This window comes from Haemaphysalis longicornis, unplaced genomic scaffold (genome assembly GCF_048455015.1).
Source record: "Haemaphysalis longicornis isolate Haplotype H1 unplaced genomic scaffold, Haemaphysalis longicornis Haplotype H1 scaffold_2, whole genome shotgun sequence".
NCBI lineage: Eukaryota > Metazoa > Arthropoda > Arachnida > Ixodida > Ixodidae > Haemaphysalis > Haemaphysalis longicornis.
Genome location: NW_027526295.1, coordinates 281,245,694 through 281,272,189, shown reverse-complemented (window position 1 = coordinate 281,272,189; position 26,496 = coordinate 281,245,694). Strand labels below are relative to the sequence as shown.

At 46.3% G+C, this 26,496-nt stretch overlaps 1 protein-coding gene across 1 annotated transcript in view; it reads left to right on the top strand.

Annotated features, from left to right (window-relative positions):
- LOC144170764 (uncharacterized) overlaps window positions 1-26,496 on the top strand; it is a 233,639-nt gene that overhangs the window by 147,712 nt on the left and 59,431 nt on the right. The window contains exons 6-7 of the mRNA XM_077700752.1: window positions 2,814-3,021; window positions 19,543-19,698. Coding sequence (XP_077556878.1) covers window positions 2,814-3,021; window positions 19,543-19,698 — 364 coding nt within the window. The remainder of the gene's footprint in view (window positions 1-2,813; window positions 3,022-19,542; window positions 19,699-26,496) is intronic.

Sequence of the window (26,496 nt, the reverse complement as noted above, 5' to 3'; positions counted from 1 at the left end):
TAAGACAATAAAAACACTGAATCAACAAAACACCTACATCGAGAACACAAGGTATCTTGGTAAGAACTTTATCTACTACAACACTCCTCAACGAAAAAAATTTAAGCCATTTGCAAACAATGAGGTCAGCATGTCGTCGGTGCGCTGTTTGCTTGCACCTGCCTCCCAAACGCTGACGTTGCCGCACCCCCTGGCACGTTCTTCTGGAAGCCACAACAGCACATTTATTAGGGGGATAGCAAAACGCTTTAAATCTGCGGTAACAAATACGTAAGCATATTGTGCATCTGACCTGAAAAAACAAAGAAAAAAAGAAACGCACTGTAAAGACGCTGAACTTGTCACTCTTGTGTCCAACTTTCCGTAATGTCTGAATGTTTGTTTAAAGCTACGCAAAATTGCACTTCTGTCCGAGACACCTGCGCTCACTAGTTCGTCAAAACGAAGTGTTCTGCTGTTCAAAAAGGTGCGCGACCCTTGTGGCGACCAACTTCTCAAAATGCTTCCTTTCCCTCTTTTCCTTGCCTGTAGTGTTCTGGGAACGAGCTTCAGGTTTTACCCCCCGCACTGCCCCTCTCTCCCCTCACCGAAAGTTAAGGAAAAGTTTCGGTCGGTGTGACACCTGCGCGTGCCCCCCTTCAAAAAAATAAAATAAGCAGTCGTCTGTCGACTCTACAGAATGCTCCCTCGAATGGAGTTTGCTGGTTATAGTTACACGCGCCTAGCGTACAGAGCTCCCACGGGGCCCCGACCTTCTCCCTTTCCAGTGAAAGCAATTAATCGCCGGCGGCACGCGGCAGTCACCCTCCTTGTAGCAGGCGCGGCTGGCACCACACCTACTTCTCAATAAAAGCGGCCGCCCTGCGACGTTTGACCGGCCAACTTCACCCTCACTTGCCAGTAAGCCACAGACACAGCCTAACAAAAACATCTAACAGCCGTGCACAGTTCGGACAGTTTTCATTCTGCTTGCGAGTGTGAATGAGTGAGTGTTCCGCTCGAGACCCGCGCAAATACGCATTGCTTTCACACCGTTCGGCCTCCCCAATGACGTTCGGGCATGGTGCCGTCTTTCACGCACAACGCTCACCTCCAGTGGCGGAGAATCGCCCGTGCAGTGGCTCGGGAAACACGTTGAGTTTATTTGACGCTAGAAGGGGCACAAGTCTCCCAAAATGTTGCGTACAATAAAAAACGTGAAAATCTTACCTTCAACCACCTCGCAGAGGCACAACCACGTTGTTTTTAACGAGCCACTCTCAGCGATCACTGCATTTAGGCCTCGCGCCGTCGGCTCGAAAGTCGGTGACACGGAGGCGACGTTGCAGTCCGTCGCACGTCAGTCCAGGCTGGTTCCACAATGTTCGCAACGAGCTTCGGTTGTTGGGAAGCACTTCACATCCGTTCGTCCGGCCGCAAGTTCACACTGGCAAGAAATTTTCGGGGACGCTGGAGCTCACACGACACACGACACCAACTGGCAGCCATTTTGTAAGGACGCGTAGAGGAGGAAGGGGTGAAGGAGGAGGAGAAGGAAATAGAGGCGGCGTGGGAGTTTTTAATACTCCCATTAGGACAAACGCAGTAATCACAGCCAGATACTGCGTTTTGTGAAGAGGTACAACCGTGGTAAATGCGCTTATTTACGACGGCTTGTGGCCCCCGGTGTAAACTGGCAGTTTTTCCACCATCATACTACCACACGTGGGAGCAGGCCGCCTGTCGTGAGGAGTTTAAAAGACGTATTCCAGCCAAGAAACTCCCATTCAGGCTAACTTGTGTTTTGTGTGTCTGGAGAGGTGGGAAGCTTGTGGCCGAGTTTTGCGAACGCTGCAATATCGGAATAACATTTCAATGAACTGTCTAGAATTTCTCTACACACTGCTGTAAAGTCTTGAGGGTCAAAAAAGACCAGCGCATAACAATAGTGTTTTGGCATCACCTAGAACTTGGCGCTGTGTTTCATATCAGCTTCAACATCGGGTGCATTCTTGAGGCTTAAACTCGCTCTGAAGTGTACAGTTCCGATTTCGATGTTTAAATGTCACCGACAACATGAAAGCTCTTGGGTGGTTGCCCGGTGGACTATTTTAAGACTTGCCGTCCATTTTTCCGAACTGTGCGAACAATGGTCTGCTGCACTGTATAGGTAGCTATCCGGACGTTTGCATCGTATGAACTCCACAAAAGCTCAAATAGTGCCCCCAAGGAAAATTTGTCTAGGAAAATTGAAGCCTGCTGATGCGCTTCGAATGCGAGAACATTGTTGATTCTTCTGGTGATGCGTGAGCGTACCTGTCTTCAGGATTTTCTTGTTATTTTATTTTATTCAGTACCTTAACTTCACGCCACAATTTTCCCAGCATCACTGTTCTACGTGTACCTGCTCGAGTCACGTGCCGTCACGTGTTCGTGCACGTGCTGAGGTCCGCGAGGTTTTCGGTACCATACACTTGGAACTCTCCACAAAGCCGTCTTTTTTTCAACCTCAATTTTTTTTTTCTCAGTCCAGGTAATCGCGGAGGATCTCGTCTGTCTATGACGAGGGGGAAGCTATATGAAACGGGAGGCTTCATTTCAGAGAAACAAAGCTGTGGGAGTAGATGTCAGCTGCTGCTGTGTCACTATAGGCAAAAGTGCACTGTAACCACTTCGCAGCCACATCAGTTAGCAACCGCCAATAAAGACCCAACAGCCGCGTCGTTAAACCACATTTAATAACAAGACGGGCCTCTTGAGTTCCTACTTTGTAACGTCTTTCTCGAGAAGGGTGCGGTTGCGCCTTGTCGCCACCGGTCTCTGCCGCCGTGCAGGTGGCGTGGCTGAACGTGGACAAGCAGACCCTGCTGGCGCTGCACACGCACGTGATCGTGCAGAACGAGCGCATCCGGGTGAGCCACGGCAGCCTGCGCGTCTGGCAGCTGGAGATCCGAGACGTGCGGCCCGAGGACACGGGCTACTACATGTGCCAAGTGAACACGCGCCCCATGAAGAACCAGGTCGGATACCTCAACGTGGTCGGTGAGCCTCCTTCGCCCTGCTCTCTTAGCTGGAAGAAGGAGGTCGCTCGGGTCATTCACAGCCGGTGGTGTATTCCCCTGAAGGAACCTTTCGTGGTTTTGTTTTAGTTTGTCGGAATTGGCACGCTTAGCTTCCGAGAAGCGCGTTGGCCGCTGTTTCCGTTTAGGACTTCCAAGTGCTATACGCGACCATTGTTTACTGCCGTTTAGTTAACAAGGAAGTCCCAAAGCGCGTACTCTATATCGATGCTAATTTAGATCGCCTCGAAACAAGGGCAAGATATCGAGCCTTTTTGACACTTAATTTTTTAAAATTTTGTATGGGGTATAAGTTAAGTTCCCGGAGGTGTACAGCATGTTTTCGGGCTAATTTGTTCTCCTCTTCAATGCTGCGAACTACGCTTATGGAATAGGACAGCGAAAAAAGACAGGATGGGCGAAAACTCACAACTAGTTCTATTGACAATCAAACATGAATATATATACTGTCTTGCACATGCGCAGAAATTTCAAATTTTATCATACGCTTGTTTGTAAATTCATCTTAAAAATCCAACTGCGCGCAAATTAACGAGGACGTGAACACACTGAAGACACCACAAGCGCAGACTCACAACTGGTTTATTGTTACAAAAATCAGAACATTAAATACCCAGGCGCCCCACATACGTCACATTCTCAGCGCTATCGGCTGCACACACAAAAAAAATAAAAATAAAAATAAATAAAAACTCAGAAGCACACGAATGACAGATAATTCCGCGACGATAACACCATCACACATGAAATATCCTCCCCCTCTTCACCACGCATGCCCTGAAGAGGCTTCAAATTCATGTTTAGTGCCCATCTATGTAGGCGACTTCGCGACTAAGCAAGGCAATAGATGGGTGACTAATACAATCTGAACCAGCTTTTAAAATGTGTCTGGCTTCGACAATTTCTCTTGTCTGCTGATTCTTATGCCTGAATAAAATGGTTGTGCGCTCAAACACAGGGGTACATTCAGGGGTACATTTAGGAACGCATGCGCGGCAATGGGAAGACATGTGGCTCAGGTCCCGTTTTTCTTTCGAATAGTTATGTTCCTTAAGTCTTGTATTTCGCCAAGAAAACTAGTCGTGATTCTCCTCCCGTCGTATGTTTTTTTAGTGCCCCGTATACCTTAAGCATAGCTGCTGAATTCCAAGGGGTGGGGGCTGGAGAGGGAGGGTGGAGGGGGGGGGTACCCGACGCTTCTTCTGACCTGACCGCCATCACTTAATTGGTTCTCTCTCTCTCTCTCTCTCTCTCTCTCTCTCTCTCTCTCTCTCTCTCTCTCTCTCTCTCTCTCTCTCTCTCTCTCTCTCGTCCATTTCAACTTCCCACCCAGCCCCTAAAAATAGAATGTATGACCAATCCATAGGCAAATGTGCTGCGTACGTCGTAAAACATCCCTAACTGACCATTTGGTACGTTTGAATGGAGCCTTCTTATTCGGTTTATTACTGAGAAGCAGTATATGTATGACCCCTCCCCCCAGTTTTCATTCTGGTGAAGCCGCTTTACTTGGCGCTGCTCCGGGGATCCTCCTCGCCACCGCCGACCATTCTAATCACAACTGTTGTTCCCCTTGCCACCATCGATATCTGTTTCACAAGTTTCGCAGTCGCCCTACAACGGCGGTAGCGCCGTCGTCAGATGATTGTGGAGAATCACCGGAAGCTACAATGGGCGTAAAAACTACCGAAAGCCGCCGCTGCCGCATCAAATTTCACGTTGTCGAGTAGCTGTGAACTGTTTCCTGTTGAAGAGCAATTTGCCCGGTTGGAACGCCGGCAGGACCCGCAATTCTTTATCAGCTGGAAAGGCTTTCATAGCGACATTTTTGCCAGTGTATCTCACGCGTAAGCATGCGCCCATCACCGCTTGCCGGTTTATGCTTGCACGGGTTAGGAGGGAGGGGGGCATGCAAGCACAGCTGGACTTCATGCCGCTACCGATGACATACCAATTGTGCTGGTGGGAGATTTAAACGTGTAAGCCTCATGGCTCAAAGCACCCTGTCAGCTGTTCTCCGTAATCGAGCGGTTTGGGTTTCGGTTTGGATGGTACACAAACAGTAAGATGTCTACGACGGGAGGGGGGGGGGTACAGCCACATGTTTGTCCGCTAGAATAACGCTTGAGGTCTTCCAGGTTTCAACTTGCTATGGAACGAACGTATGTCGTTTGCTTGGAGGAAAAAGAGCAAGAATTGAAACAGCGTCGGCCCAAAGACAGCCGCGAATGAGCGGCAAAACAACACAAAGCCACGGCTGACTCCGTTGCCACCTCAAATTCGAGCTTGTAGAGTGGCTGCTAATCCCCCCTGGATGAACACAAATTACCCGCTTGGAACGCCGACGTGAGCCAATATTACGTCTTCAGTTTAAGGGCTTTCAGAGGGACATTTTCATTGGTGTCTATCACTTCTAAGCACGAGCGCATAACCGGTTGCTGGTTTATGCGTCCATTTGTTGGGCGTAGAGGGGGCGGCGGGCGTGAACACGCAGGTATAGGTTTCGTGTCCTTACTGATGACATGTCCGTTATGCTGAAGGGAGGTTTAAACATGAACGTCAAACGGCCCAATGCGACCTGTACGATGTCCTCTGTAGTCGAGCGGATTGGGTTGGTGTGTTATACAAACAGTAAGCCGCCTACGACCCGGGATGGAAACAGACATCTCCATGTTTGTCCGCTAGAATAAAGCTCAGGTCCTTCCAAGTTTCATGCAGCTAAATGGCTAGCAAGCAAATTACAAACAGACAAGTTTGGTTTCATGCACACCATGGACTGCTTCCAGCTTCTCAGGTCATCATTCTTCACAGAGTGGAAGGGCACGAATTTTTACGAATTGCTGTTAAAGGAGCCATGAAGAGAAAATGCAAGTTGGTTTTATTCGAAAGATTTCGTGCTTTATAGTGCCCCCAGCGCTTGTCCGGATACAAACGGTACTTTATTCACTGAGAAATTAAACAATTTAGGTTAAAATTTTGATTTTCCCGCTCAATCGTGCGTTTTCGTGGTCCCAAATGACATCACAGGAACCGACCGCTCTGCAGCCTAGAATACCTTCATTCAGGCATCCGCCGTACAGGGTAGAGACACGTATACGCTGGCGCCGCCATTTTCGGTTGCTCGCTCGCCGCCGAAGCAAGTCATTGTGTCAAAACCGCGCTGAAATTATCGCCGCAACGCGGTTTACTGAAGAAGTTTGAATCATATTGTCTGTTTCGCGTTGCTAGGTCTCGTGGGAAACGAAAAGAATAACGCGTTGAGCCCGTTGGCCCAATTGCGGCGGCACGGGACCGTTCAAAGGTTGTCTCCACCCTGTACAGCGGTGTTGGTTGTTCCCGCGTTTCTTTACGTTCCGTAACCTAGATGGCGCCACCATACCGTGGCAAGCGTTTGGTTTGTTTTTGCCCGCATTTAAACCTGGCTTTGTTTTGTTCTGGGAGAAAATATTCGTTCCCTGAAACAGTGCTCGCTCGACAAATGGGGTCACGTAAGACACCGTTGCTTGCGTCAATCGGCCAGTGTCGTCTAAGACAACCCTAAGCCCTGTAGTGCTGTGCAGCTAAACCAAGCATGCTGTGCGCAGTACGAACAGCAGAACGCATCAGTACTTCTATGTTTACATGTGCTTTCGCAACTTCCACTGTTTGTCCCATCATTCTTATTGCTTTGTAAAGAATGTGCCCTAAATTTAAGCGCAAATCGCTCGTTCGTCTAGTTTGTAAGCTCTTATTTTATTTTTATTTAGACAATACTGCAGGCCAGAATTAGGCCCAAGCAGGAGTGGAAACATAAAAACATAGCATATCAGGCAAAATGTAATTATACAATCTCTACCAATAAAAATGGCAAACGGCAAAAAAATTTCTACATGTGAAAAAGCTGATCAATTGATGCATGCAGATTAGACGAAGTGAACACAGAGGCAGGAAGACTGTTCCAATCGGATATTGTTCGCGGGAAAAATGAGTATTTATGAGTGTTTGTACGGGCGAACAATGGGGTAAATTTAAAGGGGTGGTATTGCCTGGTGGGCCGGGAAGAAAGACAGGTCCGATATATTGATGGGTCAATGCGAAGTTTGCGGTTTCGAAGATCGGCAAGGAATTTTAAGCGGTTGATTCTTCTTCGGGATTCTAGCGTTAGAATTCCGTTGTTCGGCATTAGAGTGGTAGGGGAATCGTGTCTCTGATAACGGTTATAAATAAACCGAACAGCTTGCCGTTGAATTTGTTCGAGCTTGCCAATATCTTTTTTTGTATGCGGGTCCCAGACCACTGAAGCATACTCAAGGCGCGATCGGATTAACGTATTATAGGCCAACAATTTAACGTTGGGCGGGGAGTGTTTAAGTTTATGTTTTAAGAGTCCCAGTTTTCTTCTAGCCGAAGCGCAAATATTGTCAACATGAGCCGACCAGGACAGGTTTCCAGTAATCGTCACACCGAGGTATTTAAAGCTATTTGTTAAGCTCACAGGGGTGTTGTTTATTGTGTAGTGGTATTCAAGAGGGTTCTTTTTGTTAGTTATACGCATGAACACTGTTTTATTTGGGTTTAGTGTCATGCCCCACATGTTGCACCATGTGAGCACGCCATCGAGACTTTCGTTTAGTGAGACCTGATCGTTAACATTTTTAATATTTTTGAAAAGCAAGCAGTCATCTGCAAATAAACGAATATTCACATCCTGGTTTATACAAGTTGTTATATCATTAATATAAATGAGAAAGAGCAGCGGCCCTAGCACGCTGCCTTGGGAGACGCCGGAAATAACGGGGAGGGTATCAGAGTGAAAGCCATTTAAATCAACAAATTGTTCGCGAACTGCAAGGTATCTTATAATCCATTTCACAAGGGAACAAGGAAAACCGAGTTTGTTTAGTTTAAATATTAGTCCAGAGTGAGAGATTTTATCAAAAGCTTTACTTAAGTCAAGGAATATTACGTCAATTTGGCCCGATGCATCAATCACAGAAGAGAAGGAATGAATAGTGGAAATTAATTGAGTGGTGCAGGACAAGCCCCTCCGGAACCCGTGCTGGAAAGGGGAAAGGATGTTGCCCTTATCTAGGAAATCAACTATGTAGTTAGCAATTATGTGCTCCATGAGCTTACAAGCAGAGCTTATCAGGGATATGGGCCGGTAATTTGGAAGCAATGTGTTATCCCCTTTTTTGAACACCGGTACAACACGAGCGACACGCCACTCTGAAGGGACAATGCCAGTTGAAAAAGATAAACGAAAAATAGCAACTAGAAAGCGAGCTAATGATTCGGCGTAGCGGCGCAGAAAAGCATTGGGTATGTTATCTGGCCCGCACGAGCATTTTGGATCTAAGTTGAGGAGCATCGAAAAAACGCCTTCAAATGTTATAAATTCGGCGCTGATATCTGCCATGTTAAAACTGGGTATGTCATAAGGAGGGGACCTTGAAAAAACATAACGGAAGTATACATTGAATTCATTTGCGATGTCCAGATTGTCGCGAACGACCCTTTCGCCTATTTTAATGCAGTCAACAGTTTTTTGTTTTTTAGAGCTGAGGTGGCGCCAAAATTTAGATGGATTTGTTTTTAAGAACTGGGAAAAAGTATTTGAGAAGTAAAATTTTTTGCTTGAGCGAATTTTCTGAGATAGCAAAAGCTTTAGGTTATGAAGGTTTTCATTAGTTCCCCGTTTTTTTATTCGCTTAATTTTCCGTACCAGATGAATAATATCACGATTAATCCAAGGATTAGCCTTCTGAACTTTTTTCTTTTTGTTGGGAACAAACCTTTCAAGGCAGAAATGGCAACTGGACTTAAACTTCTCCCACATATGATTGACGTCATTTCCACAAAAACCATGAAAAGCCAGATCAAGGTAATCGAGTACCGATTCGTCGTTTGCCCGGGAAAAGTCTTTGACTATTTTTTCTTTTTCTTTAATCGGGGAGCACTGACTGTTTAGACGACACGTAAAAAGCACAAGTTTGTGGTCTGATAAACCGTCCTCGACCGTAGCGCATGCGTCGTTAAGGGTTCTGGAATGAAAGACTAGATCTTAAATGGAGGATGTGTTTCGAATTTCACGGGTAGGGGAATTGACTGCTTGGGCGAGATTACATGCTAGCATCATTTCAAAGACAGTATGATCAGTACGACAGGGGGATGATAATTTTGACCAATTAATGCTAGGCAAATTAAAATCACCGACGATTAGTAAGCGATTTTTGGAGAACTTAATAGCATTATCATAAAGTTTAGGCAAGAAATCCGGGTTTGAAGAGGGAGCTCGATACACAGCGAAAATAATGAGCTTATTACCAAAACAATCTATCTGGATACAGAGGCTTTCGTGATCTTCAATTTGGTCAAGTACTACAACTGGTATATCCTTCTTTAAAATAATGGCGACACCCCCGCCATGCGACGGTCGGTCTCATGGTCGGTCTCTACCTAATTTGCGTCTGCTTCTGCCAGCCTCCGCCAATCGCAGAGCTTAGCTCATGTGACATCATAGGTTCTGTTGCGGGAAATGAGCTGGTGGGTCGCATGACCATTCCCGTTTTTCCTAATTATGTAGCTTATTTGAGCGAAGTTTACGTTAAAAGTGGTGTCAGTAAGATTCTAACGAGACAATCTTTTGAATGAACCAAACTTGTGTTTTCTCTTTATGGCTCCTTTAAGTCGGCGAACGTGCGCAAGAAAACCTCGCCAAGCGATGACGTCATTGCGTGCGCCGGCACCGCAGCTTTACAGTAGTCAGAATTGTAGGTCTGCCTCGCCGCACTCGGGCGTAGCCCGTGTCGCCACGTGTCTGAGGCGCGATGCAGCTGGTTCTAGCACGGCTTTGGAAACGCGTCGCTGGGTGGCTCGTTCTATCTCTTGTTGCGACGAGTCGTGCAGTTTTGACGGCGCAATGAGAAGAATTAATTTCAATGAAAAGCCAAAAGGCCGAGAAGTGATAACATTAAGGAACTTCTTAATTAGCGTCCCACACGCCAGACCACACAACCCGAACGGTTGCCACCTAACGAGTTCAAACATTTTGAGCAAACGGCCGTCCCGCTGCGCCCTCCGCTACTCTTGGAGCTTCACCGCAATGCCAGTAGGCCCGCGTACATTGCACATACTTTATGAATTCATTCAGTCATGACCGATTGTTCATTGCTCTTTGGGGGGCTGACGACGACACCACGCAGAAAACGTGACTGAGTCTCGAAGCATAACCACGCATAATCTTAGCCGAACCAAGAATGAGCTGGGTGGGGCCGCCAGCTTCGCTGTTTGCCCTGCCTTGGTGCCGCTAGTGTGAAGCTGCCACAGTTTTTTTATTGCTGGAGAAATAGGTGGGGCATGCCGGCAGAATTTTCAGAGTCGATCCCCGTCGATCAACAAAGCGAGCGATAGATGAGCACAGAACGACAGTGGGGAGAGAGCGCGTGGAGTGAGCCGTCTTCGAGAATGGAAAAAGCTGTCTTGGCAGCGCTGGCGGCGTTGCCACGTCGACGTCGAGTCGAAGTGTGGCTAGCCATTTGATACTATGCAGGACGGCATAACAGGAAGGGGGGAGCGAGGGGTTCGCATTGGCCCAAGCCTAAAGTTCTTGAGGCGGAGGGACGAGGTGCTCACGCAGTCTTAAAGACACACCAATGCATCTTGCATTAATTTTTTTCCTGCCAGGAAGCAGCGCGGGCTCGCGGCCTCCTGGACAAAGGAGGCTGAGCACAGACCGCTGTCCCCCACCTAATGTCAATAAATGGTTTGTACTACTACTATTACTGTCACCCTCATGATCTCCCTATTACCGGCAGAGCTGTTGTAGGTCGAGCCTTTTTCGTAAAGCGTGAGATACATGGACGACTGGTGCATGCGATTCGCATGCGACGGATCGTTACGACTGATCGTTAGGACCGGTTTTGGCGTCGTTCGCTTGTCGGAGGAGGCTCACGACGTGCGACTGGCAAGCCAGATGGAGTCGTGCCAACGTTGCGATCGTCGTGCGGCCGCAGCCAATGAGAGCCCAGAGGTGTCATCGCTGAAAAAGTTTCTTTCAAAGCCACGAGGAGGCGCCAATGGCAATTGCAAGTCATGGAGTTAATACTACTGACTTTTGTGGGGAGCAGCTCACCGCCGCCGCCGCCGCCGACCCGTGCGCTCTCCGCCTGGTAGACACATGTTGCCAGCGGTACCTACGCATGGACGAGCGGAATCATGGGTGCTAAATGTCCTCGCACCGCTGTACTGAACACATAAAAATGCAATGTATAACGTAATAGCACTATTCATTTTCACTTCAAGTTGATATACGCCGGAATGCGCCTAAACAACCATGGAGCAAAAACTCCCCCCACCTCCCCGAAGGGTATCGTGCGGAAATGCGAATGCATTGGGTGCGCCGATGAGTGCGCTGCGAGTAATTATTATTAATGGCGTCCATCGCTATCAAGGCGCCAGTCGGCAAGCAGTCACGGAGAGAGGCGCGCGCTCCACTGCATTTATATGCATTTTCCGAGCGCAGCGAGCGGAGAGAGGGTACGCGGAGAGGAGAGAGAGACCCGCGCAACACGCCCGCCCCGCGGGCGAGCTCTTTCTCTCCCTCCGAGCTCCGCGATGCGAGCGCCCTCACACGCCCGAGCGCGCTCCTCCTCTCCACTCACTCTCCGCTACTCCGCCCGAGCTCCGCGATGCGAGCGCCCTCACACGCCCGCGCGCGCTCCTCCTCTCCCCTTGCCCTCCGCTACTCCCGCCCGAGCTACCACCTGCTCCGGTTGCTAGGCGCGCCACAGCTGTTGCTAGGGGCGAGGAGGAGCGCGGAGAGATAACACCTGCGGCCGCGCACGCCGGCCAACGGACGCACGACAACCCCCGACTAAGAAATGCATTCGCATTTAAAACAGTGGGCGGAGCGATGCCGACGATGCATCGCACGCGCACTTTGGAGCACATGTTGGAGCATGTGTCTCAAATTGACGCCTACGACTAGTCGTGGCGACCGTCGTAACGATCAGTCGCATGTGAATCGCATGTACCAGTCGTCCATGTGTCTCGCGCTTAAGTCTGCTGTAGGTTGTCCGACACGCAGGGTTAGGAGCAGGTTCTCAAACGGGCCGGTGGCCCCGCAGAAACCAGTTACCAGACCCACCTATAAGGGGGCTGCTGATCTCGCGGGGGCTGGTTCCTCTCCTTCCTGCGAGAGGAGGGAGCCCCCGCCTCTGAGTTTAGCTTCCTGCGGATTCCTTTGCGCGAACCGTAGAATTATCGCGGCGGCGGCGCTGCCGTCCTCGTGCGAGCTTCCGTTGACGTTCGAGCCGGCGCAAGAGAACCACAGGCTGCGTTCCAATCCGCGGACAGCTTGGTAGACAGCCTACGAAGCAGACTAACTAGACGTTTAAAGGAATAAAATTGGAACGGCGCCGCGGTCGCAAACGCAACACCAGCGCAGACGACAGCGTCGTAGCATACATGTTGAGTTGCGCAAGCCGCAGGTTTCGTAACTAATATTACCGTTGTTATTACAAACGTTACGTAATTTAAAAATTAAACAAACTCATCTCCATCCCTAGTAAATTATACTAAATATTTAAATGAAGGAACAACTGCTTTTGTTTCAACATTAATATGCAAAAAGGTGGCGCTGGCGTCACTTTTTAGTTTAGACAGGAAGGTAGCCTGCCTGCATCCTTGCAGACTTCGATTACAGCGAACTAGAATAATATTCTAGTTCACTCTACTTCGATGCTGTCTCCTCGAAGCAGTCTTCGTTGACTGCTTCGTTCGAATTGGAACGGGGCTTAACATGGCGTGCTGTCCGCGAAGACGGCAACGAAGCTGACTAAACGGTAAATTGGAATGCACCCACAGCTTTGCTGGTGAGGCATTTTGCAGCTAAGGAGAACTGGGTGTTTAATAAAGCTTGTTCGTATCTAGTATCGTTGGGCGACATGAGTGAGCCGAAGCAGGTACTAAAAAACCTGAGCGGGTGCATATTTTGCAAGATAGACAGGGAGAGAGAGATGCCAACTGCTCCGCGAGATTTGCGCTTCGCGCGCCTCGCTATTGCTGTGCCATTTCTTGTTCAGTAGCGCCATCTACCCGATCACCAGTAACCTAAATCCCGAAGTTCCCTCTTCGATCGATTGCGCGCAGGCGTCGCCCAAGTTTTGCTCGGGATGCTGCTGCCATCTATGCTAGCTCTCTCGACCTTCGTAGTGAGGCGCGCAGTTTAGAGTTCATTTCTCGCGTACCAGTTCTCAGTCTGCTGCTTGCATAATCGTAAGCAATGTTTTCTGCAGTTCGTAGGAACACGGACCTTCCGTAATTAGCGGAAGATATTGATTAGGCAACTATTTTAGAGCTTTACAGAGGCAGCTGTCTCATCCTTACTACGCTAGGTTTTTTTTTGTAATTTTAAGTGTTGAATTCTTGAGCCCTTTGGTTTCAGTCAAGTGTTTTCCTCCACCTCGTACGCCCAGACATAATGACGCCTGAAGCCTGCCAATAGCTCTATTTAGCCATCGCTGCCGTCTGGTATGAAGCAAATTTACCACTTGTTTGTTTGTTTGTTTGTTTGTCTTTATTCGCATCTTGCACAACGTACATGACGCTGGGAGCGAGCAGTAAAAGCTGTCAAAAATCGACAGCTTGACAGAGCTGCAAGCCCCCAAGCACTGGGCAGCGTAAAGGCAACATCAAATACAACTTGTATATTGAAAAGAAAAGAAGAGCAAAAGAGAGAGAGAAAAAAAAAGTTAAATAGACCAAAAATTAACTGCCAACACAGTAAATACGCAGAAGCCGTACTATGGTACTACACGTACTTCGGCATTACACAAACTGCACATGCTATCATGTATTATACAAAGAATAACAAAGAATATAATATCATGTATCATACAAAGAATATAATATCATTTATTATACAAATAATAACACAGCCAAAGACAGGGCTATACACTGGAGAAAAAGAAAGAAAAAATGAAAATAAAAACAATACAATTTTTGTAGGGACATCAATACGAGGCACTCGATAGAGGAAAGAGTAGTCTTTGACATCGTGTGTACCGATGCGCAACAAACAATCAGCACATTCAACATTTTTTAAAATAATCTCGTAGTTCTCGGAAAGTCGTTTCGGGGAGTCTAATGTCCTGGCGATTTAGTTCATTTAATAGTCTTGGAAGTTTATTTTGTAAGGTTTGCAGTCCATATGTAGTTTTGTACGTTTTGACACAGAACGGTTCAACATGCCTTGTTCGGTATGTTTTGGTGCTCTCTTGAAGTTTTGCTAATTTAGAAAAAAAGGGGGAGTTGTTAAGCGTAGCCTGCTTTACAGCTTTACACAGTAAGTAATCGAACGTTTTTGCAATAGGCATTATATTATATTTCGGGAATAAATGTTGCGTAGGTGAACGCGTAGGAAGGTTTTCGAGAACTCTAATAAACTTTTTTTGTAATCTGTGTATACTATGTAGATTCGTTTGCGTAGTTGGTGCCCATACTAAGTGGCAATAATTAATTTTGGATAAAAATAAAGTATTATATACTAACAACATAATGTTACGTGGTAATATGTGCTGGTGGCGGTACAGTAAGCCAACTACCTGCGATAACTTCACGATTAGGGAAGTTACGTGACTATCCCGTGAAAGGTTTTCGTGAAAAAGTACCCCTAAGGTCTTAATTCTTGGTACAATTTCCACAGCGGTTGATCTTAAAGATATTGTGTTGTTGATTATTACGGTTTTATTTCTGGCCCGGAAAAGTACAGCTTTAGTCTTAGCAATGTTTATTTTCAGACAATTTTTTTATAGTCCATGCATCTAGTTTAAGTAAAATTAGGTTTGCATCATCAATTAAATCATCGGCTACGCTACCAGTTAAGAATATAGTGGTGTCGTCAGCGTAAATGACGAATTTAGCATGCGGCCCGATACTGACTATGTCATTCACAAACATATTAAATAAAAAAGGTCCTAAAATGCTGCCCTGGGGTACTCCTGCTAGAACTGGCAAAGGATCAGAGGAAGAACCGTCCACAGTAACTATTTGGCTTCGGTGTTCAAGATAAGATCGCACCAGTGATCCGGCCTTTCCCCGAATACCATACCGCGCGAGCTTTTCAAGTAACAGATTGTGATTAATGTGGTCGAATGCCTTTGACAAGTCGATGGAGATTCCTAAAACAAGCTTTCCTTGCTCAAGTTGTGTGAGTAGATGTTCTTTTTGTGTCAGCAAAGCGTGTTGTGTACTGGAACCCTTGCGAAACCCAAATTGGCACTCCGATATTATGTTATGTTCTTGTTCAAACTGCGATAGTCGCTTTAGTATTACTTTTTCGAGAATCTTAGAGAAGACGGGAAGTATCGATAATGGCCTATAGTTTCCCATATCATTTCGGTCAACTTTTTTAAAGACAACTGCCACTCTTGCAATCTGCATCCTTTCAGAGAAGATAGCCTGACTTATACACAGATTGAAAATATGCGTAATACATGGGCCGAGTAGATGCGCGACGTGCTTTATTGGTTTAACTTGGTAACCATCGAAATCTTTGGCGTTGCTGTTATTTAAACTCAATATTGTGGTACTTATCTCACAGTGATTTACCGGATCAAGAAAAATGGTGCTGTTAATGTGAGGTATATCCCTAAGGTCATTACCCACTGTAGTGTGAGGAGCAATATTAACAAAGTGCTGATTGAAGGCGTTTGCAAGCGCCTTTCCCGTGACCTCCACGTCGTTTATTTTTAGACGGTGTATTCTTTCAGCCGGAATCTTTTGGTTTATTATTGTGTTTAGTTTTCGCCACATCACGTCTACACGGCCAGCAGTTGAATTAAATGAAGCAGTGAAATAGTCTCGCCTCGCCTTTTTGAGGTCTTTATCCAAAAGATTACGAAATACCTTGTAAGTTTTAAATACTTCTTGGCTTCTATTTTTGAGAAATTCGTTGTACAGCACATTCTTTCTAGTGATTCTTTCTGATAACTCAGCCGTAACCCAAGGTTTTCTTGATTTTTTTCTTTTCTTAAAAGATGTATACGGAAAACTAGCGTCGTATATAGATTTCAATATTTTACAAAATTCATCATACGCGCTGTTCGCGTTTTTTTTTTTCTAAATAGACTGTCCCAACGGGTTCGGGCTACTTTATCATAGAAAGTAGCAAGAGTTCTTTCTGTAATGTGCTGCCCCTGATGAGTTGTATTTGTTCGCTTAATTCGAACTTGGCAACGCGAGCGTCAAAAAATAAAAGAAAGTGATGTGACTGGAGCGACCGCCATCGGCAGTTCTTTCACACTTCCAGGGGGGTGGATATGCAGTGCGATATTCTGTTCAGAGATACAAGCCGGACACTCCCGGTGCGATGCAGAACGGTGATTAAACGTGCTGATATGCTGCACCGCACCCCTAAATCACCGAAGGGATTCAAAACCATCTTTATTTACGTAGAATACAGCCAAATGAACATTATACAGGAAAAAAAAAATATGAGTCCTATTTTGCACTGCTGGAGCTCGAAAACAGGCCGAACGGTACGCGCCAAAACCTGTTGTTCTACCCGTTAGGCTACCAAGGCTTTTTTTTCTTTACTGCATGGAAAACTGCACTTATTACAGCATACAGAAGTTATGAGTCACTGCAGCTAAATAAGCCGTCCGTCAATACTCCGGCACGCAGACGCACGCGTCCAACAGATGCAGCCATTTTGGTGGGTCACTTTGCGCCACATAAATGCTCCGCACCAACGCAGCTTGCTCCCTTGTACTGAGTAGGCGTTTCCTACTCAGTACAGCCAAGCGGCGCATGGCGCCATCTAGGGGCATGTTTGAAGCTATGTGCACGTGCTTCTGGCCCTCAATTTAACCGCTCAGAACTGCTTGCTCTCGTAGTGTAGTAGTTCCGCTCCTGCGAAGCAATCGTCCTAACCCGGGTTTAAATCCTGTTACCGCTTTTGTTTTTTTCATTTTCAATGGTTTGTCATGTTTGAATATTAACATTTGCTATAACGCATATAATCTATTTATGACATCTATATGCATTATAAATTGGATTTCGGGTATTTTCGTTGCCTTTTGGTCAGTTTCGGCTACTGGTTCTTGTACGTTTTTGTGGGTTTGCCCCTTTTAGGTCATTTTCGGCTATTTCTGTTCAATATTTTTCAACGCCCTGGTTTTTAATCATTGTAAGTCTGTTGTTGGCTGTTATTTATTTATGTTCGGGTGATTTTGCATGCTTTAGGTACGTTTATGCTGTGATATAACCCAACAAGCTCAGAACGGCTGGATGTACTGACTAGGAAACGCACGCACGCGCCTCTGCTTGACCACTGGATGTGCCAACTACTGTTCCTCCTGTGGCTTTACAGGGGTATCGAACATAGAGTTTCATGTTGCGCGTGCGCAGTTGGCACATCGTGACATTTCTATGTGCCGTTATCCCGCGGGAGTAATTCAGATTGAGGGGTTGGAGCCTGCATTAACAGCGCGATTCCGGTCATGTCTCAAATTTGTGTTGATTAATTGAATTCCTTTAACCACCCTCCCCGACCACTGGCCCCTGCCGCACCACCGCCATCTTAGCCCAGGCTTCGCACAAAGGTGGCTGAGCGCAAGGGGCTCATACACGGGCATAAAAATCTAGTGAAGTAGGCTAAGGATTTGGATCTCATTAAGAATGCATGTGCCGTCATGGAAAAATAAAATGCGAACACGTAATATGGAACAGAACACGCAAACTGAATAAATACTGCCCGTGAAGGTCCAATACTGGCGCGCTATTGGTATTTTGGAAATCCGGATTTCCAAACTTTGCTAGTGTAATTAATCCACGCGTAAATTCGAATGGATGGGAAAAAATCACGTTATTTGTGTGCTATGGTTCATATTTTCGTGATCGCTTTTCATTTGTCAATGACTGTAGACCTCCCTACGTCACGCGACTCGACCCCAACTGTCACTACGAATTTAAAAGTACGCGGCATTGTATATACATCCGGAACCGTCATGCGTGACTCCAACATCTACGCCAACAACGCTAAAACCCCTCATTCGTCTGAATACCTGCCAGTTTCGTGCCGTCAGTTGCTCAATCCTAGGGCTCCCGTTTGGAATGCATAAGTTGTGGTTTCAATTTACGCCAGTAACTGTGCTGATGTTTTTTTTTTTTTCTGGGTGTTGAACTTCTTGGCTTAGCCTAGAAGCGCAGAGAGGGGCAGGCATACAGCAAAATGGGCTGAGTTCGCCAAGAATGGTAACGCATGAATAAGTGGTTTTGCGTTTTGACTGCACCATTCACCACCATTATCTCTTTATTTTCCTTGGGAGAAGGAGGCGGAACAAAAAGCTGCGAAATAGGGCCAAAACCACGCGAACACATAGAACATTTCGACAAGATTTGTTGCTCGGCGTTTCAATGGCTGAGAAGGCGGCATCGCATTTTTTACAGCGTATTGCACGGCACAGTAGCGCCGGTAAATGTGCGATCCTTATCGCGTCCATGCATCGGCCAAGGAGAAGGAGGAAAAACTTTATTTTGAGACTGGTGATGTGGGAGTGGTCCCTCAGTCTAGGATACCACGGGACGACCGTGCTGTCTCAGCTCTGTGCACCAGGAGCTGCTGGGCATCCAAGCCGGTGCTGGTTGTCAGGTTCTCCCACAGCTCAGGGAAATAAATGGCAGTGGATAAAGGTGGGAGGGTGGAGTTATGTGCGCACAGCAACATCATATGAATGAGGTTACATGGATTAGGTCAGAATTTACATGCGGCAGGGTATTCGGTGGTACAAGGCACACTGATAAATAGTTTGCCGTCACCTTTCTGGCGAATGACACATAGGGGCCCGTAGTGTTACTTGAACCATACATCCTAATTGGTTTATGGTGAAAGTAGATATGACCTATCCCAGCGTTTGTCACGCAGCTTGTACGCTTCCTTTTAAGGAATTGCGTTTGCAGTTGCAACATGGCATATTTTAGCCCTTATTTCTATGCCGCAAGGGGCATGTGAAATAAATATAACGAAACTTTGTTGTTGCCGGACTGAATCTTCAAGTTGAGTCTTCAAAAATGGCGTTCTGTGCAACGGACACGACCCATAATGGACCATTTCTGCGACTTTTATTTCCTCATGCGCTTGTAGGTGCTATCATTAGTTTTGGTGGCTCGCTTTACCAGGGTCGCCGATTCTGACGGATTTGGTGGACCCGCAAGGCTCAGCTCCGAACTGGTTAGCATTCAATGGCTAGTGCCAAAGCGCTGAGTCGTCGGACGGCCGATCACATGGAATCGTAACAAACTTCGCCAGTTGGACAACAGCGTCACCGGCAGCGGTGGTCGAAAGACCCCGCAATTGGGATTTTCGTATTCGCTGCCACTAGCGCCTTTGACGGCGTGGGAAAGGTCTAGTTACCTTTGACTTCCTCTCTCTTTTCTCTTTCTCTCTTTCTTGTTGGTCATCTTCTTCTCCTTGCCTGGTTCCGCGGGGGGTCGAGAACAGTGGCGCCGTACTTCGTCGATTCGTTCGGGCCGCGCAACTTGACCGCGCGGGAGAACAGCAACGTGAGCTTCCGCTGCGAGGCGAGCGGCAACCCCGAACCAAAGGTCACGTGGCGAAGAGAAGACGCCCAGCCCTTTCGTGTCGGCGACCAAAAAGGTATGCCTGTCGCACGTTCCTGTATATATATGCAGAAGTCCACTGCCACCTAACCAGCCATGCATGCAGGTCTCTCCTCCTTGCAAGTTGCAAAAAAAAAAAAAAAAACACACACAAACTTGATGACCGCCAGTTCGCGGGATTTGTTTTGTTGGGGCCCTAAGCGTTCAGCTCGTTTGCAGAAATCGACCGTAGCTTGCTCATACCTCTGTGTTGTATGCGAACGTGAGGGTCTGAGCCGGCTAGCATAATCTATTAAATGTAGAGATTTCACGCTCTGTGTCCTTTTTGAAGGCGCAGGCTCGACATAGCTTTGTTTTGATGATGACTGATTATGCTCCTGCCTGCCTGATGCTGCATTTGTGCTGCTTATGGACATTCGCTGCTATAGAGATTTTGACGAAGTGAAGCTTTTGTTTTGCTCCGACAGCTCGGTTGGTACGCACTCAATGTGAAGAATTCTGAAACAGGAAAAGCAGATTGATGATTATTGGCACTGGTTTTCTGAACACCGAATGGCAAGGGCAGCGGCCACGATACACGTCCTTTTAAAACATCAATGAGTGGTTCGGGGCAAGAAGAACCGGTATCGTACCTGACTCTGCTCTTCTCCTCTGCACGTAAGACCCAACTTTCGGTGGGCTAGGTGAGGTCTACGTGACAAGTTTCTTTTTCAGCCGATATAGGCCACTGTGGGATATAACGACCTCATACAGGCTGTAGTCTAGAAGTTGGGGTACTGTTCGCTCTTCCCAACCCAAATTCGTGGTAATTTGTAGGCTAACAGAGTATTTATTAAAAGTACAATGCTCCGTACTTAAGTTGCAGATTATGGTGGCACGCGCACATAGCACTGCCAATAGCGCTTACACGTACAGTACGCCCGAGAATGTACCAAATAATTATTGTGTTCGTGGTAATAATCTGCTGTTCTTCAGTAGCTGACACCGGGGTCACTTGGATATATACCCAAAGAAAGAACTTACAGCAAAAAGCATGCGTTTTCTTAACTACAGCCGGTAAGTTAATGGGGAATGTTAGGTGATGCCATGTGCCCATGCGTGTGTGTACACGTCAAGCAAGACACACAGATTTACCCGCGCCGGTAATGCTACACAAGGTTTTTGTGCCTCACCGATGGCATAGATGTCTGAGCAAACCACACTACAGGAAAGCCAACTTTACAGAATGCGTTTAACAGAACTATAATAATGATAATGGGTTTCCACAAAGGCACATCAAGCGCCTCAAGAAAGAAACGCTTCCCGTAGTCGCAATCGAACCTGGGTTCCTCGCGTTATGGAGCCGATGTATATGCGACTACGCCATTCCGACAGGGCCGAAGCAGATTGTATTTCCGACTTTCACTCAGGTTGCATGGGAGAAAGCTTCGCGTTTTAACCATCTTTCTCTTAAGAAAGGGGCTTTGGTTTTTTTTTCGGTTACGACGGGTTCTCTGCTGCGATACTGACGTTAACAGAATGTTTTGGCGATACAGTTTTCTTGTTAACAGCGAGAGCTGTTTAACCCGGCCGTAAATTGTTTAACGCGAACAGAAAACCTGCAATTGGACAGAAACCTGCGATTGAACTGCAATTGGGCCTCACTGTGCAGAGTTGGTATCGGGGACATTCGGGGTTGTCCAGTAATGGCCCGCATGACACCCCGATTGAGGGCTTCAAGGTAACCCCAGTCCCTCATCGTGAGATGGTGGAATTAAGCCTGGTACACGAGTCGGCGTTGCAACACTGACCGCACAAGAAGGGGAGCAACGCTGGTACGCGACCAGATAGCCTTCGTCGCCATTCGACGTATCAGGTGTATTGCCCGTGCGGCACGATCCTTTGCACTCTTCACCCCTATAGCCAAGGACCCAGACGAGGCAACATCAAGGCCCAGCACAGCAATAGTTGGGAATTCCTGTAGAGCCTGTTGATGAATAAACAACCGGACTGGCCGGTTCTCAAGTCAGCGTCGCCCCTGTTTGTTAGCCACTGACATGTGTGACGTTTTTTATTCCCATAGTTCAAGCCCTACTTGGGCGCACCAGGAATCGCCATGTTTAACGCCGTTTGTAACACGTTTTCTTCGATAGAGATGTCAGGATGTATACGGACCACACGGTAATGTCGCCAGCATACATGATGTAATACGCGACAGGTATCTCTGCCAACCGCCAAGCTAGGGGAAGCAAGGCGACATTCAACATTACCGGCACCAACACAGAGCCCTGTGGAACACCACGATGCGATGTGAACTGTCCGGTAGCTTTCCCGGCAAAGCGAGGGGAGAAGGTGCGGTCCCGAAGAAAGGCGCTCACAAATGTGCAAATGTGGCTAGGGAGTTTAATCCACTTTTCCATCTAAACGTTATTCGTAGGGATGTCTGCAATGAAATTTTAGGACTTAAAAACACTGATCTTGAAGAAATAAAGTGAATGGCATCAGGCTCAAACGTGTCTTCCTGAATCTTTGAATTTCCACTGGCAGGCAGAATTCTAAAAGGGGCTTTTACATCTGATTTTTTATACGAAGGTTTAAAATCAATTTTCAGAATTTCCATAAACTTCACCAATGGCGCTGTTCAATGAATTACTTCTGGTTTTATGGAATTATCGTACAGCCCTAACCACTAGCCACTTATACTGAAAATTTGAGGGGCAGTCCTGCCGCCGCCTACACGGTCCCAACGGGACCTTCTTTTTCTTTCGGAAATTCCACCACGAAGTATGTAAAAAGGATTAATTCCGTTTCATAAATGTAAAACCTCTCGAATACTTTAAGTGGTGCAATCAATTTCTTGCGTTTAATGGTGACTCATCCAAATCCTTAAAATGCAATTCAAAATTTTTCCTGGCAGGCGACCGCCATCGCTGGCGCTCTGCGCATCATTCGGCAACCAGTCTTCTTTGCTGCTAACAGTTTTGTCGTCTGCACTTGTGATTTTAGCGTGCTTAAGCTTTTAAACGTAAGAACAAAGTGAGTAAACGTTCTAGTGGAGCAATGAAATTGTCTTCACGAACAGTCATACACCAATAATCAGAGGGTGTACATCGGGTTTCTCTAAGCCTCATTCGCTGACTAGGGCAGTGATCCTCCGAATTTTGCACGCACCGAGGCGCTTGTATATGTTGTTTGTTTCTCTCTTCGTCCACGTCTGCCTAGGGCCCTATTCGTTTCACATTAGTCATGAACCAACTAGGTCAACAACAATTTTCTTAATACGAATTGTCGCTCAACCGATTTTTTTTTCTTTTTTTGTGTGGATAAACCCTAACCCTACTGTCTTTTTACGCTGACATTCCTTCGGGAGAAAGTACATATATATTCGGGATGATAAGTCGAATATACACACGTAAAACAATGTCGTATTTTCTTCTTATTTTACTTGCTTCTTGGCTGAAGAGCTTGCTTAATGCGTAAATGACACGTCTCGCAATCGATAGCTTCGAGTCGTGAGCATCAAAACTCTCAGTACTTTCGCCTCTCTTTACCTTGAACTTCACCACGAAGTTTATGAGTGGAAAAACTATACGTGTTTCTATTTACTGTCCAGGAGAAGGGATTACAAACAAAGCCGACGTTTAACTGACGTTTAATCACAACAGTGCCAAAACAGTTTTTTCTGCCTAGATGATAAGAACTGCGTCACGGGGTGAGAAGCTGATATGGCTATGATGAACTACTTCACCTAGGTTCAAAGCTAACGACCGACCTGAAAGGTTGTCCTTATGTCAACGACTGAATAAAAAAGGGTAAAGGAAAAGCAGCGGTTATTTTTCGTGCCCCCGTGCCCTCTTTAAGGTTCGCTTCTACCGATAGATCTCCGGAAAGAGCTAACGCTTCTCCGCCGCATCCTGACGCTCTCATAACGTGTGCAAAAACAAAACGTACTGAACATGCGAGGCTGATAAAACTCCATCCCGAATCGATGGCCTGTTATATAACTCCCGGCTATATTCCAGATTCTCCCTTTGACAGCTGGCATTTTCATAAAACTTTCCAGGATTCCTTCTGAACATCGGACCAAAAAGAAAGTGACCGGGAGCCGCTTTATGTCAAAGGGCCATTGATTTTTCTTTAATACATTTAGGCGGGAACTTCGAAGGGGGCTGGGGAAGATAGAAGAGCAAAAGGCCCCAGCTAAGGAGCACGTGTGCGTTAAGGACACGCACTGCCGCTCGTAAATATATCACAAATGGGGAAAAATATAATTGCCGAATAAAAGTGGAGACGCAGAAACAAAGAGAATAATAAAAAAAAACTATAGAAGTTGCCCGGAGTCAGAGTGCGAGAGTAGACATGAGAGCCTATGACGGTGTCGCCGTCGATGCGAATGACGGAGGACACAGTTCAACCGTAATCGAAACAGGGAACAAAACAGAGTAAAGGAAGCAGGGGGGTGATCTGAAATGGACGGAGAAGGATCAGATGAGGAAGGGAAGGGGAGGGTAGTAAGCTTCGCATTTATAGGGAGCGTGGAAAAGTAGAGGAAGAGTGGGGACGGGTGGGAAGAAGCAGAAAGAAAAAAAAACATGTCCGTCTCGCAATAATGCAGAAAGAAAACGTTTCAAATGAGACAGAAATGAAGAGAAACGTGTCTGTCATCACGTCATTTTATTGGATTCACCGGGCAAGACGTCCCACTCGCAGCAGTTCGAGTGGAAACGTCCTCGTACGCCGATTCCTACATAGCTTTTGATTCGGCGCTCCCCCCGCGCGATTATTATTTCTTCCTATTTTTTTCCCTCTGCCACGCTTTTCCTTTTGACATTCTCGTCTGGCCCTCGGCTGGTCGCTCCCTCATGTGCCCCGGCGCAGGCGAAAGATGGGCAGAACTTCTATCTGTCTCCGTCTCACTTTTTTTAATGCGACGTTTGCATCAAGTTACGTGGTCTTTTTTTCTCATTTGTATACTTTATTCGAATAATCTGGCAACAGTTTATACGTTTTTTTTTGCCCCTTACAAATACGAAGACAGTTACAAAGTAGTATTTTTTAAACATCCAAGTTACGATTTTTTTAGAAATACTCTCCTAAATTCTATAATACACAGAGCAAAAGGCAAGGAGTTTTCGGTGCCCACTTTTTAAATTTTCCCGGGTGGGGGCGCAAAGATAAGTTGCGTCGCCGCCGTCTGCGGCGTCGGGTTGCAGGAAGGAACGGCGGCCCATGCATCGCGGTGGGCATGCATCAGCAAGATGAACATTACTGCCGGAATGTCGAAAGGCGTAATTGACTGCGGAGTCGCCGCGCGGGCTGGCTGCGCGCACTGACTGCATTTCAAAAGCGCGCCGACGTTGCGAGAGAGGCGCAAAAGGATGTGGGGAGACGCTAAGAGCAATATTTGCTTTCTTTTAACCGTCGTGAGACTCTGCCGAGGAAAGAAGTTCACTGGCGCTTTTCTCTCCGTGTGAACGGCGTGGCACGAGGACGTAAATATCGATCTCGGGACACCGATGACATTCTGCGTGCATCTGCCCATGAACTGTTCGCCTGATTTCTTACTATATTTCTGTCAGAAATTCGTTTTGTTATCCCGCCTTCTTTATGCTCATCACATGAACTCTAATAAAGCAAAATAAACAGTTACAAATATTTATTTATTTATTTATTTATTTATTTATTTATTTATTTATTTATTTATTTATTTATTTATTTGTCGCATACATCAGGCCCAGACTAAACGCAAGCTGAGTGGCGTCATCATTCCATTAATAACTAACAGACAAGAAGAACACAGCATCAGGAACGTGCTACGCCAATTAGAAAATAATAATAGAAATTTATTCACAGCAGCATTCCGTGCAGCCAATTTCACAAATCATTAATGCAGCCTTGATAACAGATATAGGTACCTCACTCAAAAATATTTTTCATGGCAAGAACGCTGGCTTAAAAATGTTTGTCCGGTCGCTGTAATGCGCCAAACATACGCTTTGTCGATGTCTTTTTCATTGAGCCATTTGTGATGGATATGGTGACCACACGTAATTCCAAGTTTGCTTTTGTTTGCTCAGTGAAAAAACAGCATTTTCTGTATGCTACGGTATACTTGCAATGTTTGGATGCCATGCTCTTTCATCTAATTATTGGTTGAGTCACGCAATACTTCGAGAAGAAAAACCGAACCGCGTTGCAGCGTCTGACGTCAAGAGCCTGTATAGTGGTTTGCTTGAACGGGTCTGAAAATGCGCGTCTTCTACGGGTCTCAAAATGCGCGTCTTCTAATAGAGGAACGTGCGGGTACATTAATATTTGGGAGAGGCTATTTAGTTAAGGTCTGTATTTAACTGGGCGGAGCCTGCGAAATGTAGAAGCACAGATGTTATAAAAATGCTGATTCCAAAATAATTTGTTGGTAATTAATGATAACACCGACATATTTGTATTCACTCACCCCATTAAGTGGCTGTGTAGGAAGTCACGAAAAGTATAAACTATTTCACTCATTAGGAGTTTTCATTCAGGCAGAATTTCCAATTGTCCGATACATGAATGTTAAGAATTGTTTGATCCTCGCTAAATTTATTTTGTTAAAAAAGAACACAGTCATCCAGAAGCAGTATGATTTGTGATAGGTTGGTAATCGCGTGTGCAATCTCATTATTGCATATAAAATCAATGGAGAGCCTAGTACTCTGCCTTGTGGGACGGGAGATGTAGTGGGCAACGCTTTAGATAAATTAACATCTACACTAAGTATTGCCGTGGTTGAATAAATTGGAAGGAATTTAGTAATGAATGCAGGATTTCCGATTCGCTGTTGGTTGTTCAGTAGAGGAGGAGGAGGAATGCC